The following is a 16,283-nucleotide window of genomic DNA, read 5'->3' on the forward strand; positions in this document are numbered from 1 at the left end:
GATTACAGGCATGAGCCACTGCAGCCAGCCCAGCTGTTCTTTTTGCTGGTAAGATCATTTTATGTGGGCAAGATGTATATGGATGATCACTCGGCCCAATGTCCATCTTTGTTTTTAGTTAAAAAATTATTTGCCTTTTTAAAATTATGACATAAATGACAGCAAAGTACCCAGATATTACATGCGCACGTTGGTAAATTTTTACACACATATACACCCATATAACCAATCATTCAGATTAAGATACAGGGCATTTTCAACATCCCCAAATCCTCTCTGGTGCCTACTCCCAGTGAACACTTGCCGCTCAAGAGGTAACCCCCTCCTGATTCCTTGCAACATAAACTAGTTTTTCTCATTCTTGAAGTTCATGTAAATGACATCATGCATTATGTAGTTTTTAAATATCTGGCTTTCACTCATCATTACCTGTGAGATTTATCCACATTGTTGTGTATAAGAGTATAATTCATTTGTTTTCATTCCTAGGTAGTATTCCTAGCACAAACTTTCAATAGTTTTAACTTTTTTTTTTTTTCAGACGGAGTCTCGCTCTGTCGCCCAGGCTGGAGTGCAGTGGCATGATCTCGGCTCACTGCAAGCTCTGTCTCCCGGGTTCACGCCAGTCTCCTGTCTCAGCCTCCCGAGTAACTGGGACTACAGGCGCCCACCACCACGCCCGGCTAATTTTTGTATTTTTAGGAGACACGGGGTTTCACCATGTTAGCCAGGATGGTCTCGATCTCCTGACCTTGTGATCTGCCCGCCTCGGCCTCCCAAAGTGCTGGGATTACAGGCGTGAGCCACTGCACCCGGCTAGTTTTAACTTATTAAAACTTTTTTATGCTTCTCATGCCTGCTTTTGTCTCTCAACTCTGAAACTGTGGATCCCACTGGCCACATACTCAGTCCCATAATGCTCTGTTTCTCCTTGGCCCTGACCTATCCTCCATCACTTCACCTCCAACATCTGCCATGCCCTTCAGAATCACATCTGTAAGGCAGTGGCTTACAGATGCAACCACTTCTGGAGGCCAAGGCAGGCAAATCGCTTGAGCTCAGGAGTTTTAGACCAGCCTGGCCAACATGGTGAAACTCTGTTGCTGCAAGAAATTAGCCAGGCCTGGTGATACATGCCTGCAGTCCCAGCTACTCGGGAGGTTGAGGTCAAAAAAAAAAAAAAAAAAAAAGAATCCCCTCTGCAAAATTAACCAACTTCCTCATATTTTCAACATTTCTTTTAAAACTTTCTCTCACCACCAGCCTTAACTGAAACCTGAATGATACCTGTTATGGAATGAACGCTTGTCTCCCTTAAATGCATATGTTGAAATCCTAACCCCCTAATTAACTATATTTGGAGATAAAGGCTATGAGGAGGCCGGGCGTGGTGGCTCACGCCTATGATCCCAACACTTTGGGAGGCCGAGGCAGGCAGATCACGAGGTCAGGAGATTGAGACCATCCTGGCTAACACGGTGAAACCCTGTCTCTACTATAAATACAAAAAATTAGCCGGGCGTGGTGGCGGGCACCTGTAGTCCCAGCTACTTAGGAGGCTGAGGCAGGAGAATCGCTTGAACCTGGGAGGCAGAGGTTGCAGTGAGCCGAGATCACACCACTGCACTACAGCCTGGTGACAGAGTGAGACTGTCTCAAAAAAAAAAAAAAAAAAAAAAAAAAAAAAAAGCTATGAGGAGGTGATAAAGGCTGAAATGATAAAGGTCATAAGGGTGGATCCCTATCCGATAGGGCTAGTGCCCTTATGTGAAGAGGAAGGGACACTAAAACTCTCAATCTCCACTATGTGAGGACACAACGAGAAAGTGACCATGTGCAAGCCAGGAACACAGCCCTCACCAGGCACCAAATCAACTGGTACCTTGATCTTCGACTTCCCAGCCTCCAGAACTCTGAGAAAATAAATTTCTGTTGTTGAAGCCACCCAGTCTATGGCGTTTTGTTATGGTAACCTGAACCAACTAAGACAACATCCAAGGATGCCTTTTTGCCTAAGGCATTCTCTAGCAGTTACTGTTTATTCTCTTTCACTTTGTTACATATAAATATCTGAGATTTTATTTTGCCCTCCTTTCAAGATAAGTTAACTTGTTACTGTTTCATGAAATGCTGGCAGAAGACAGGAGATTCCTGGATTAGAGACAAAGCAAAGCATATTAACACAGCATAGCAAGTAGCAAAAGCATCCTGTTTGCATCAGCTCCCCTTGTTGCCTAAGCTCCACAAGGAAAATGGGAAGGAGCCTTATGGATTCTGTGCGTGCACTGGGTTTGTGTCCCACATGAGGAACATTGAGCCTGGGGAACCCCCTCTTTCATAGACAGCAGTAAGCAAGTCTGCTCTTTGTCCTGGAGAGAGATATTACCTCATTCCTCAAGGTGGCTTACTGCAATGCACGACCCTGAGAAACAGCCCAGGGAAAGAGGGGTCAGGGCCTTGTAGTCTTGGCATACTCAGTAAAAATGTGCTGGGACGTTCAGGGCCTCTGACAGCTTTCCTCTCCCAATAATTGACCTTACACATTCTTGGCCAAAGTGGAATATTCCCATGAGTATACCACTCCATCTGTCACTCCAATCAATCTGATCACCCTAGACTGGGACCACATTTGCTCAATTTGTCTCATACAGAATTTACTACCAATAGAACCTCAAGCAAGATGAGGCCAACCTACAGTATTGGCTTCAACAATGCCACCTGGGGTCTCAGACTCAGTCACCTGTGAATAAGTCTCAAGGGGATCAGTAGGCCTTAGTAGGCCAAGATACAGTCTAAGGCCAAGTCATTATCCATTACAACCTGCATAAGTGAGTTGTAGACTAATCTACTGGTCCTCAATGTCATCGCCAGTAATTATATGAAGTGATAGATGGGCCAAAAGCAACCCTCATCCCTAATGGAGAGACATTATATGGCCCACATACAAACATACACCTAAAAGATTACGTGTAACTTGAATTCAGAATTTGTTGTTGATTCTGATTTGGATTATCATTACACTGGTTTGATTTAGCCATATGGATGGTGTCACCTAATGGTTGCATCCTCAGACACCATACATGAACCAAATCCACTTGGGTGACAGGAAAAGTGCCTGTGTTTGTACCAATCAGACTGAAACAAGGTTGTGCTGGATGGTGTGTTTGTGCATGTATGGGGTAAGGGGAGGTTCCATATTTGGGAGCTGCCACTGATGGCTGGCAAAGGCCATAACTGAATAGTCAGGACTGGCCACCTCCTTATGAATTCCCGTTTACATAGCATGCGGGCGGCATGATAAATCCAGAAAGGATAAGACCGTCAGCTGCAGCTGCTGCTCAACTCAGATGAACGAGATGATGGTTTTTCTAGGTTTCAATGCTGGATCTAGGGGACAAAGAGCACACTGATCATTCTCCACTGTTTGCACCTGCTGGCATCTAAGGTGTCTTCTCACAGGCTTCCTGGCCATGAAGGCAGCATATCTCATTCCGGTAGCCATAACTTCATCGTTTCTCTGATCTTTCCCTACTCATACCCACACCTTTTGTTTGCGAGGGCGAGGGGTGAGTGAGACAAGGACATTTTTACAAAATTTACAGACATCCATTGTATCTCGCACCTTGGCCTATGTGAGCCAGTGTGAGAGAACTTGGCAAGGAATCTACTCAACTAATGTACTCAATTTGGCAAGCAATTGTATTCAATGAGTAGTACACTGATCTGGGATCAGGTTAATCTGTCAAGAGAATCCAAGTGGCTAAACCAGAATTAGAAATAAGTTTGAATCCCATAAGTCCCCTTTTGCCGGGCTGACACCTGGAGGGTGCACCAAGCAGGCTGGTGTGGGGTTGCTGTTGGGTTGAGGGTGGGGGAGGAAAGAAAAAAGAAGCAGCATGCTCCCAACTTTTCAGAATAGATCTATATAACCCTCCACCTGTTTTCATCCTGATCAGTACCCAGGAAGTGGCTGAAAGGAGATGATCTTTGGAGATAGCTACATTCAGTGATCACACTGTCTCGCTGAAGTATGTGACCCAGGAGTTGATGGAGAAGCTTTGGAGGAGGCCATTCCAGTGCTCAGTAATACCAGATACTAGCAGATGGTAGGAAGCCTGGTATGTCCATTGAATACTTTGACTACTGGCCCATTGTTGGGTGGCTTTTGCAATAAAAGGTGCATCACCGTCAGACTGTAGGTGGTCTGAGAATCCAAAAACTTGACATGACTTAGTTTCAGGGGCCAAAATAGTGTGACTGGCGCCACAGACTCTATTCAGACTAGAACAGACAAGAACAGCAACATTGTAACCTGAAAACGTTCTGACAGAGGTGAAGCACCAATGACACAGCCTGGAGAGGGGGGCAGCTATCTGATATATGGACAATCATCCAGGAGCAACTGGGGGCAATACTCTGTGTGCAATGTGGCCTCCTTCCCTGCAGGACAAATGGCTCAAATTTTGGGAGGCATCACAGCTCTGGTAGTAGTGGTGTCTTCTGCATCAGAAACACATAGTTGTTTTGTTGTTGTTGTTTGAGACAGAGTCTCACTGTGCAGTGATGCGATCTTGGCTCACTGCAACTTCTGCCCCCCAGGTTCAAGCAAATCTCCTGCCTCAGCCTCCCAAGTAGGTGGGATTACAGGCGCCTGCCACCACACCTGGCTACATTTTGTATTTTTAGTAGAGACGGGGTTTCACCATGTTGGCCGCGCTAGTCTCAAACTCCTGACCTCAAGTGATCTGCCTATCTTGGCCTCCCAAAGTACTAGGATTACAGGTGTGAGTCACTGCGCCTGGCCTGAAACATAGTTTTTGACTTTGTGTTCAGTCCACGATGGTGAATGTGTTGTTATGTCTTGTTTGATGACGGATCTATGTGGTGATGGTGGTGGTATGGGCAGTGAAGTCTGGATCCATAGCTTGACTACAGTTTGTCTCATTAGAGAAGGGCCCTTACCATGGGCATCTCTGTGAGTAACTTGGGCGTCTGATTGGCAGCTGAAATTATTTTCACAATATGCAGCTGCAATAGGGAATGTCTTTAATCTGCCAGTCTTGTAGGCAAGATAGCTAGGCCATTGGCAACCACACAAAAGGCAGTAAAAATGTAGAAGGGCTCATCACGGGGAGTATTGGCCAGAACTATCAGCACTCCCTTGAGCTCTATCCATTGAGTGGAGCAGTCATGCTTGCTTTTTTTTAAATTATTATTTATTATTATTTTTAAAAATTTGAGATGGAGTCTCACTCTGTTGCCTAGACTGGAGTGCAATGGCGCAATCTCGGCTCACTGCAACCTCCGCCTCCTGAGTTTAAGAAATTCTCTTGTCCCAGCCTCCCAAGTAGCTGGGATTACAGATGCATGCCACCACGCCCGGCTAATTTTTGTATTTTTAGCAGAGATGGGGTTTCACCACGTTGGCCAGGCTGATCTGGAACTCCTGACCTCAAGTGATCCACCTGCCTCAGCCTCCCAAAGTGCTGGGATTACAGGCATGAGCCACCATGCCCAGCCCATGCCTGTTTTTGGTTCTGCATAGCTGGTGCTGAGGTTGAACGTGGACACTATAAGGTGTCAGCCTAGCCAAACCATCAGTGTACCAGGCCAGGTGCCTAGGGAACCCTCTGTGACTTGAGGGCCCCATTGAGCCAGCAGCTTTGCTTCAAGTGGTGAAGTTAGGAAAAGATTTCCCCTGAAGGGATTTTTGCTGCCACTTTTTCATGTAAAACCCAGCTAATATTAGGACCAGGCCAGCTGTGTTCCTGAATACAGTATTTCCGTTGGACTAATGATGCCTTTTGTGCCCCTCCCTTAATAGCCACCAAATCCAAGTTGACCCATCCCAAAATGGGAGTGTCAGTTTGGAGAGTCACAGGACCTTTTTGGGTCAGTAACAAGTTAGTGGGTACCTTTTTAAAAAGGGGATGGGTGCCTGGCGTGGTGTTTCATGCCTGTAATCCCAGCACTTTGAGAGGCCAAGGAGGGCAGGTTGCTTGAGGTCAGGAGTTCAAGCTCAGCCTGGCCAACATGGTGAAACCATGTCTCTACTTAAAAAAAAACCAAACAAGCAAAAATTAGCCAGGTGTGGTTGCGCATGCCTGTAGTCCCAGTTACGCGGGAAGCTGAGGCAGGAGAATAGCTTGAACCTGGGAGGTAGAGGTTGCAGTGAGCTGAGATCATGCCACTGCACTCCAGCCTGGCAGCCGGGGAGACAGAGCAAGACTCTGTCACGATAAGATACCATATGATACCATACAATACGATACGATACGGATGGGGCCGGATGTGGTGGCTCAGGCCTGTAGTCCCAGGGCTTTGGGATTACGAAAGGAGGATCACTTGAAGCCAGGAGTTCAAGACCAGCCTTGGCAACAAAGCAAGATCTCATCTCTACAAAAATGTATTTTTAAAATTAGCTGGCATGGTACGTGGTGACAGGCACCAAGCTACTCAGGAGGCTGAGTGGGGGAGGATTGCTTGAGCCCAGGAGTTCCAGGCTGCAATGAGCTGTGATTGTGCCACTGCATTCCAGCCTGGGCAACAGAGAGAGACTGTCTCAAACAAAAAAGGGGGATGGGGGCGGGATGGGGCCAGGTGTGGTGGGATGGAATGATCACCTGAGGCCAAGGAGTTTAAGACCAGCCTGAGAGACCATGTCTATAAAAAATTTTGTAAAATTAGCCGGGCATGGTAGCTCACAATTGTTGTCCCAGCTACTCAGGACAGTGAGGTGAGAGGATGGCTTGAGCCCAGGAATTCGAGACTGCAGGGGGCTCTGATGGGGTCACTGCACTCTAGCCTGGGTAACAGATCAGCAACTGCTCTCTAAACAATTTTTTTTTGACTGAGTCTTGCTGTCACCCAGGCTGGAATGCAGTGACATGATCTCAGCTCACTGCAACCTCCGCCTCCTGGGCTCAAGCAATTCTCCTGTCTCAGCCTCCAGAGTAGCTAAGACTACAGGCGCATGCCATCATGCCCGGCTAATTTTTGTATTTTTAGTAGAGACAGGGTTTCACCATATTGGTCAGGCTGGTCTTGAACTCCTGACCTCAGGTGAGCCACCCACCTCGGGCTCCCAGTGAGCCACCACGCCTGGCCTCTAAACAATTTTTTTTAAGTGATGTGCTTGGTGAGTGTGTCAGGCAGGTGGTGCTATTGTGCTTGAAAACAGCTTCTGAGTAATCTGGCCGCCTTTGAGACTAATTTTCAGATTTCCCTTTTCCCTCTTGATTTTTTTTTTTTTTTTTTTTTTTTTCAGATAGAGTCTTGCTCTGTCGCCCAGGCTGGAATGCAGTGGCACGATCTCAGCTCACTACAACCTCTGCCTCCTGGGTTCAAACGATTCTTCTACCTCAGCCTCCTGAGTAGCTGGGATCACAGGCGCCCGCCACCATGCCTAGCTAGTTTTTGTATTTTTAGTAGAGACCGGGTTTCACCATGTTGGCCAGCCTGGTCTCAAACACCTGACCTCGTGATCCGCCAGCCTCAGCCTCCCAAAGTGCTGGGATTACGGGCGTGAGCTACTGCACCTGGCCTCCCTCTTGAAAGTCTAAACTGTTTCTCCTGGACCATCTAAGAGGGCTCAGGAACCACCTTTCCACATGCGGCAGTCTCTGAAAGGGTGAATCCCATCTGACACTTACGGGCATTGGCAGTACAAGCTGGTATGAGCATCAATACCAGTAATACATTTGCAGTGAAAATCACTGAATTGGCCCAAGGGCCCCACATGGAGGGTTACTTAATTTGCCTTCTCCACTGCAAACTTTGCTCAAAGCCTATCAGTTGAACTTGGGGGATTTTTTACCTTATGGGAAAACAAACCAAGGTGTTTAGTGTGTGCACATCAGGAGCTAAAGCGACAGCTGCCAGCAGCTCAGGCTAGCTCACAGGGTGCAGCTAGGAGGCTTTTATTTCTCCTTGGCCCCTGGCTTCAGGGTTGGCATTGCTGCTGCTTCCTCTATGTAGCTCCAGTGTCCATCCAGAGAGTTCCCAAGCCCCGAGGCCCCTTTCATTTTGTCCCCAGTCCACACTGCAGTCCTGGGGTGGTGCCTTCAGCCATCTCTGCACCCATCCACGGGACTAGGTAAGATGGTGAATTGGGCACTTGGGCCCAACAGAGATATACAAGTTTTGAGGACTTTGCCTCCGTGAAGTTCCCCAGCATACTCAGCTTTTTCATTAAAACAGCTGAGCCAGACACGGTGGCTCACTCCTATAATCCCAGCACTTTGGGAGGCCAAGGCAAGTGGATCGCTTGAGCCCAGGAGTTCTAGACCAGCCTGAGCAACATGGAGAAACCCCGGCTCTACAAAAAATACAAAAAATAAGCCAGGAGTGGTGGTGTGCACCTGTGGTTTCAGCTATTAGCGAGGCTGAAGTGGCATGATCACCTGAGCTCAAGAGGTCGAGGCTGCAATAAGCCGTGATCGTGCCACTGCCCTCCAGCCTGGGTGACAGAGCAAGACCCTGTCTCAATAAATAAATTAGTAAATTAAATAAAAGCAGCCAAAGGTGGAGTGGAGCGGGAATAGAGGGATTGGGGAACACAAGGGAGAGAGCCAGCCTGTGCCAGTGAGCAAGGCTTCCAGTGGCCACCTGTGGGGCTTAGCCAAATACCTTGTAGTGTTTTGGGGTCACCGTGAAGCTCTGTATCAAACATGATGGCTGATACCATGTATTTCAGCTTTGGGGATTCTTTGACTCAGCAGCCACATCCATGTTGCCTTTTGGGTGCGGCTGTGGGGCTTGCTGCCCCCTTGTCATAACATCCCTTCCTCCTCCTGAGCAAGAAACAAAGCACCGTTTGAGTGGCTTGTTTCAACCCTACCTCTCGCTGCTTAACCTCATTAAGGTAGGACAGTGTGAGCTCCTTATCCTATCCACCCTCCACCTGCGACCCACCATTTGGGTGAGAGGATCCACTAACATATGCCAAGGAGTCTTTTCATATCCCCTAATCTGGTCCATAAGGTCCTTATCCTTCCTCTTCTAGAAAGTCATGTTTATCAGCATCCTGTCCTCATTGCCAAAACTGTCAGGGCCTGGCATTTGAATTTTCCCTGCTGATGTGTGAATAATTCGCCTCTTACTGTTTCACGCATGCTGGCAAAGATGAGACTCCTGGGTCAGAGACAAAGGACTTTATTACGGCACAGCAAGCAGCCTAGGCGGCATGTTTATATTAACTTCCTTGTCCCCCTGTCCCCTTGTCCTCCAGGAGGGCAATGTGGAGGGCCCTGGTAGATGCTGTGGGTTTGTGTGGCATCTAGGGGAACACTGAGCTTGGGGAACCCACCCCTTTCACAGCAGGGAATAAGCAAGCCTGCTCTTTAGGGAGATAGTTCCTCATTCCTCAAGGTTGCTCCCTGCAAACACAAGCAATAATATACTTTAAGAATAAATACGGACTTGACGTGATGGCTCATGCCTGTAATCCTAGCATGATTGGGAGGCTGAGGTGGGTGGATCACTTGAGGTCAGGAGTTCAAGACCAGCCTGGCCAACATGGTGAAACCTCGTCTCTACTAAAAATACAAAAATTAGCCAGGTGTGGTGGCGCATGCCCGTAATCCCAGCTACTTGGGAGGCTGAGGCAGGAGAACTGCTTGAACCTGGGAGGCAGAGGTTGCAGTGAGCTGAGATCGTGCCACTGCACTCCAGCCTGGGCGACAGAGACTCTGTCTCAAAAGAAAAAAAAAAGCAGAAATGCATAATATGATGTCTCGTAGTAACTGGTATAATTGAGAAAATAAAGCTGGGTCAAGGTGATAGGTATCAGCAGTTTCACTTGGCTTGACCTAATATATTTGTGGGAATTTGGTATTTGACAAAGGTAGAATTACTTATGTGGAAGAAAAAATAATGAATGATACTGGGCAATTAGCTTTGGAAAAATCATAAAGTTAGGTCTTTATCATTTATCTTTTGTAAAACTAAACTTCAGATAAACTAATCACTGAAACAACATAAATACACCACACTAGGAGAGCATTAGAAAAAATATTGGAGGATATGCTTATCATCTTGAGGTAGTTGAGGTCTTGTGAAACAATTTAGAGCCTAGAAGGAAAGGATCAGCACACTTCTGTTTCACATGGGAGGTAAGCAGAAATGGTGTGTGCAACTTCTGGGAAGTGCCAGTAAAGGTCTGTGGGCCTCTGCTCTTCTATTTCTCTGTCCTTCTTCCTGCCATTGGAATGCTGGAGCTGGAATAACCATCTTGGATCTTGAATGACCTTGGGAATGAAGGCCATGGGAGGTGGGCCTGCAAGATCATGAGTCTGTGCCTTGACACCATGCAGGCCCTTCCAGCCCTGGACCATTGATCACTGATTTTTTTTTTTTTTTTAATTTTTGTAGAGGTAGAGGGTTCATTATGTTGCCCAGGTTGGTCTCGACCTCCTGGCTTTCTCTTGCTTCAGCCTCCCAAAGTTCTGAGATTACAAAAATGAGCCACTGCACTCAGCCTGCTGAACTTTTATGTGAGCAATAAATAAACTCCTCTCTTGTTTAGGCTTGGTATGTTGTATGTTGTCACTTGCAACTGAATATAATCCTAACTTATACACCTGCCTGGCCCTAGATAAAGGATCATGATTGGTGGAACCCAGTGGTTCTCAACTCTGGTCAGTTTTTAGAGTCATCCATGGAGCTTTTCAAAACAGCAGTGAATAGGCCCCATCCCAGACCAATTATATCAAAACCTCTGGAGGTGAAGCCCAGATAGGTATTTTTTAGAGCTCCCAGGTGATTGTAATGTGCAGCTAGGATGTGAAGTATTCGTTTAAGCCAATCAGGGAAATCTATTCCTCTCTTTCCTAGACTTCCTTGCAGTAGGAGCGGTCATGGATTTGGTTCTGGCCTGTGAGTCCTAAGAAATCTTCTGTGAATGTTTTTACATTTCTGATAAGAAGAAGTGGTTGTGCCTGGGACTGTTATTTCTTCTTTTCCATCTCTGAATGCAGAAGTGATGTCCAGAGCAACAGCAGTCATATTGTGACTATGAAGCACCAAGGATGAGGACATCGGGCCACACACTAAGGCTGGCAGAGCAGAAGGGAAGACAACCTGGATCCCTGGGGCATCACCAAGCAGCTAAACCAGTCTCAGTAACTCCTTACCTTCAGAGGTGAGGGGGAAAAAACAACCCATATTTGTTTAATGAGTTTTCTGTTTATTGCAGCAGAACATATTCATAACTGAAACATGCACATGGTACAGGTGCTTTGTGGGCTCTTTGTGACATTCATCGTGTGTACAAAGAAAGATGTACAGTCAACTTGTCCAACCCATGGCCCAGGACGGCTTTGAATGCAGCCCAACATGAATTCCTAAAACTTTTGTAAAATACACGAGCTTTTTTTCCTTTTTTTTTTTTAGTTCATCGACTACCATTAGTGTTAGTGTATTTTATGTGTGGCCCGAGACAATTCTTCTTCCAATGTGGGCCCAGGGAAGCTGAAAGATTGGACACCCTGATATAAAGATATATACACAGCAATGTTGCTGATAATGGCCCAAACTAGAAACCACACCATCATCAATTTAAGAAAGGCTCAGGCTGGGCTCAGTGGCTCATGCCTGTAATTCCAGCACTTTGGGAGTTCGAGGCGGGCGGATCACGAGGTCAGGAGATCGAGACTATCCTGGCTAATACGGTGAAACCCTGTCTCTACTAAAAATACAAAAAAATTAGCTGGGTGTGGTGGCGGGCGACTGTAGTCCCAGCTACTCCGGAGGCTGAGGCAGGAGAATGGTGTGAACCCAGGAGGTGGAGCTTGCACTCAGCCGAGATCGCCCACTGCTCTTCAGCCTGGGCAACAGAGCGACTCCGTCTCAAAAAAAAAAAAAAAAAAAAAGAGACTTTTAAGTATATAAAATAAATAGAATTACAAGACAAATATGATTAAGACAAGCCTGGGCAACATAGCAAGACCTCATGTCTACAAAATATTTAAAAATTAGCTAGGCATGGTGGCGCATGCCTAACAGTCCCAGCTACTTGGGAGGCTGAGGTGGGAGGATCACCTGAGCCCAGGAGTTTGAGGTTACAGTGAGCCGTGATCACACCCTAGCCTGGGGAACAGACTGAAGCCATCTTTCTAAAAAGAGAAAAGGAATAAAAGCTACCTTGTAAGATACTACTATGTTTGCTGCTTTATTAATTCATTAAATAACACAATCTAGCATTGGGTCAAATAATGTAAAAATAGGGATTAAAGTAAGTGATATTTTAAGATATCTACTACAACTAAAATATGGTATGAAAATATCTATACTTTTTATGATTGACAAAGTCAAGAGTACTACAGGTAGCACTGTAATCTGTGACCTGCATTCATAATGAAAGGAAATGCTGAACTTCAGTTAGAGGTTAGTGAGAATAAAGATGTGATTTTTGGTTTTTCCCCATCCAAGTTCACAGTGCTGATTCCTATTCATGGACACCTAGGGGGTTCTGTAGACCCCAAGTTAGGACTCCTGTGCTGGAGGATTTGCAGGCCTGGGAAGCAGACATTCAAGTCACTCAGCTTCACACTGAACACTCAAGTATAGGCAGCTTAGCCATCATTATGGCCTCTTGTGCTAAGCAGAGGAGACTCCACAACAGTTAGAAGAGAAGATGGTATAACCTCCCTCCCATCCCCCAGGAGATTGGTTAAGAAACTTTTCAAAGGTCCTGACGGGATTTCGCCATTATCAGGCAGTATTGGTCAAAGATGCCCGCATGGGGACTTGAAGGCCAGGAGAGCTTGCTGAGTTCATGGGGAGAACACAGTGGCCTTCAGACAATAATGTTCTCATCTCCTTGGCCTGTGTCCACTGGTAACCTCTATCAGTTCCTTTCACCCTGGTGATGGCCACTTAGTGTTTTGTCAGTTAGCAGATATTTTTTGAGTGTTACATGGGGAACACGTCTGTGCAGAATTTAGGGATGGAAATGATGCAGTCACCCTCAAGAAAATTAGATTATTATCAGAGATTGGATTAAGATGGTACATCTCTCTTCTTTCTTATCCTAAATTTCCTGATGTAACAGAAAATGTAGTTTTTTAAAAAGAGTAAATCTGGCGGGGTGCGGTGGCTCATGCCTGTAATCCCAGCACTTTGGGAGGCTGAGGTGGGCAGATCACCTGAGGTCAGGAGTTCAAGACCAGCCTGGCCAACATGGTGAAACCCTGTCTCTAATAAAAATACAAAAATTAGCCGGGTGTGGTGGCGAGTGCCTGTAATCCCAGCTACCAGGGAGGCGGAGGCAGGAAAATCGCTTGAACCCGGGAGGTAGAGGTTGTAAATCTTCCATTTTTTTCTTAGTCAGAAGGAGAAATATTTGGAGAAGAAAAATGGTGACGGATATTAATAGTGATGTGGAAGCTGGGACTAGGGAGTCTATGGGAGCAAGACGGTGGTGCTCTCTGGTTTTGGTTGGTTTCATGGGATATATGAATGGAAATAGAGGAGTGTGTTATACTAATATTATATTAGCTATAATAACAGCTCTATATTTACCCAGTACTTTTCGTTTGTTCAAAACTCTTACACATTATCTAGTTTAATCTTCTCATCCTACTACTATATAGGAGAATGTCTCACCTAAAGGATTGCAGAGGAGGCACAAAGCCTATGCTTGTTCCCCAAGATTAGAACCACTGGGAATGCCTTTGCCTTGCCAGCTTTTTGGCTGGTTGAGGTATATACGAAGGAGGAACTTATCACAGAGAACCTAGCTAGTGGTTTTTAAATTTCAGTGTGTATTAACGGGGAGCCTGTTAGAGATATATTTTCTGGGCCCCCACCACTGAGATTTGGATTCAGCAAATGAAGTATGACTCACAAGCCTGCATTTTTAACAAGAGCTCTGGTCCATCCGGATAGGTGATCCAAAACCATACTTCTAGAAGAGTGGGTGAGGCAAATCTTCCTGTACCAGTTTGTCTTTAGGTGTGTCAATTGTACACACCTAAAGTCGTGACTGGAGGCCGGGCTTGGTGGCTCACGCCTGTAATCCCAGCACTTTGGGAGGCCGAGGCGGGCGGATCACGAGGTCAGGAGATCGAGACCACGGTGAAACCCCGTCTCTACTAAAAATACAAAAAAAAAAAAAAAAAAAAAATTAGCCAGGTGTGATGGCGGGCGCCTGTAGTCCCAGCTACCCGGGAGGCTGAGGCAGGAGAATGGCATGAACCCGGGAGGCGGAGCTTGCAGTGAGCCGAGATCGCACCACTGCAGTGCAGCCTGGGCGACAGAGCGAGACTCTGTCTCAAAAAAAAAAAAAAAAAAAAAAAAATCGTGACTGGAATTGTTTTGAGACAGGTCTCGCCCTGTTTCCCAGGCTGGAGTGCAGTGGTGCCATCACGGCTCACTACAGCTTCCACCTCCCGGGCTTAAGTGATCCTCCCACCTCAGCCTCCTAAGTAGCTGGGACTACAGGTGCGTCACCACGCCTGGCTAATTTTTAAATTTTTTGTAGAGTCGAGGTCTCCCTATGTTGTCCAGGCTCTTTTTATTTTTTATGATTGTTACTTTAAGGATCAGCCTGAAATTCCCTTTAGTCACTTACACGCTTGAACTCATTTCTGGCACTAGTTATGGGCCTGTCCTGGGGAGTTCAAGTCCGGGACACACTATTAGGGAAATAACTGTCAGAGCAAAGAACAAGACCCTGTAAGAAAAAACTACGAGGCGACGGGTAATACAGAGGTCCTGGGCACTCTCGGAGACTGGCGGAGAAACCCGACACACACCTCCCATGTCTGTACTGTATTCCTCGAGAGCCTGACATACAGGTATTCAGTGAGTACTGGTTAAAAGAATAACAAACGCATTGACACAAAAATTTTAACAGCTTCCCAAGGATTTTCTTTCAATCTCTTGTTAAGCTCAGGTCCTCGTCTGATAAACATGACGCTACATTTTTCTCCCTAATGTTATTTTGAAGTTTCGACTAGATTAAATATGGCGACTGAAAACAAAGCAAGAGACAAAGTGCTTGCGCATCCCATGACCTCCCCACCGGCAAGAAAGAGGAGAAACAAGAGTGAGCAAGCAATGCTGGTTGGCGCAGAGAGAGAAATACCAGGAACTCAGTACAGGCCGGAAGTCGGGGTACGGGGCCGCGCCAGCTTCAGGCGTCACTTCCCACGCGACTTCCTGCGGGAAACATGGCGGCAGTGAGCGGAGTCCGCTGGCTGACCCGAGTGAGGCCCCGGGACATGTCGGGCAGGGGCGGGCGAGGGAGCGGAGAGTTTGTCCTAGGGTTTCCTAAATAGGGCAAAGTCAACTGTAGTGTTCGGGGTCTGGATGTCTCAAATCTGACCTTACAGGCTTGTGTGTCCCTGTTGCAGGCGCTGGTCTCCGCCGGGAACCCTGGGGCATGGAGAGGTCTGAGTACCTCGGCCGCGGCGCACGCTGCATCGCGGAGCCAGGTATGCACGAATCTGGCTGGGTTCTCTCTCACGACCCTGTCCCTTCCTCGCTGCTCCCTCCCCTGGCTTTTCCCCACCCCTCCCGGGTCTCCCCACTTCCCTACTCCCAGGATCCGCGCTCCCACCCCAGCTATATCTTTACTTCTCCCCTCTTCCCCCAATTCAGGCCGAGGACGTGAGGGTGGAGGGCTCCTTTCCCGTGACCATGCTTCCGGGAGACGGTGTGGGGCCTGAGCTGATGCACGCCGTCAAGGAGGTGTTCAAGGTGAGTGGCCTCGGGGATCAGACAGTAGAGGACAGTAGTGTGTTGGAAAGGACTTGGCCTTGACTGTGATGTTTTGGGAACCTGTCTCTGAAGGCTGCCGCTGTCCCAGTGGAGTTCCAGGAGCACCACCTGAGTGAGGTGCAGAATATGGCATCTGAGGAGAAGCTGGAGCAGGTGCTGAGTTCCATGAAGGAGAACAAAGTGGCCATCATTGGTATGTGTGCCCTCTTGCCACTTGTCCATGTGCCATTTAAAATCAAATGACCAAATGTTTATTAAGCCCTTCTCCCCACATGGTATGCAATTATATTAACTCCAGGGCAACCACCACTGGTATTTTGACATTTGTTCCTTCCCATTGGGAGCCCAGGAATTGAGAAATCATGTCAGCTATCTATGCAGAAAAGTTCCAGGGGTTCTGAGTCTGTCCTGAGGCTACATCAACTGTCATCAAATCTTATTCATTGCATTTCTGGAATACCACTTTTAGCTGTCCCTTTTCTTTTTTTTTTTTTCCTTTCCTTCCTTCCTCTTTCTTTCGTCTCGCTCTGTCGCCGAGGCTGGAGTGCAGTGGCGCGATC

The 16,283-nt window shown here is 46.9% G+C and overlaps 1 protein-coding gene across 3 annotated transcripts in view; it reads left to right on the forward strand.

The window, feature by feature from the left end:
• Positions 1-16,283, forward strand: part of IDH3B (isocitrate dehydrogenase (NAD(+)) 3 non-catalytic subunit beta) — a 31,680-nt gene that overhangs the window by 10,563 nt on the left and 4,834 nt on the right. Inside the window, exons 3-8 of one of the 3 annotated variants that reach the window (XM_063659546.1) lie at positions 3,957-4,118; positions 10,834-11,140; positions 14,951-15,209; positions 15,357-15,437; positions 15,604-15,702; positions 15,796-15,916. In XM_063659546.1, coding sequence (XP_063515616.1) covers positions 15,174-15,209; positions 15,357-15,437; positions 15,604-15,702; positions 15,796-15,916 — 337 coding nt within the window. In that variant the 5' untranslated portion in view covers positions 3,957-4,118; positions 10,834-11,140; positions 14,951-15,173. Of the gene's footprint in view, positions 1-3,956; positions 4,119-10,833; positions 11,141-14,312; positions 14,799-14,950; positions 15,210-15,356; positions 15,438-15,603; positions 15,703-15,795; positions 15,917-16,283 lie in introns of those variants that run through there. The other 2 variants (XM_054466648.1, XM_054466650.2) reach the window with 2 other exon arrangements.

The sequence above is a fragment of the Pongo pygmaeus genome, chromosome 21, assembly GCF_028885625.2.
Source record: "Pongo pygmaeus isolate AG05252 chromosome 21, NHGRI_mPonPyg2-v2.0_pri, whole genome shotgun sequence".
Lineage (NCBI taxonomy): Eukaryota > Metazoa > Chordata > Mammalia > Primates > Hominidae > Pongo > Pongo pygmaeus.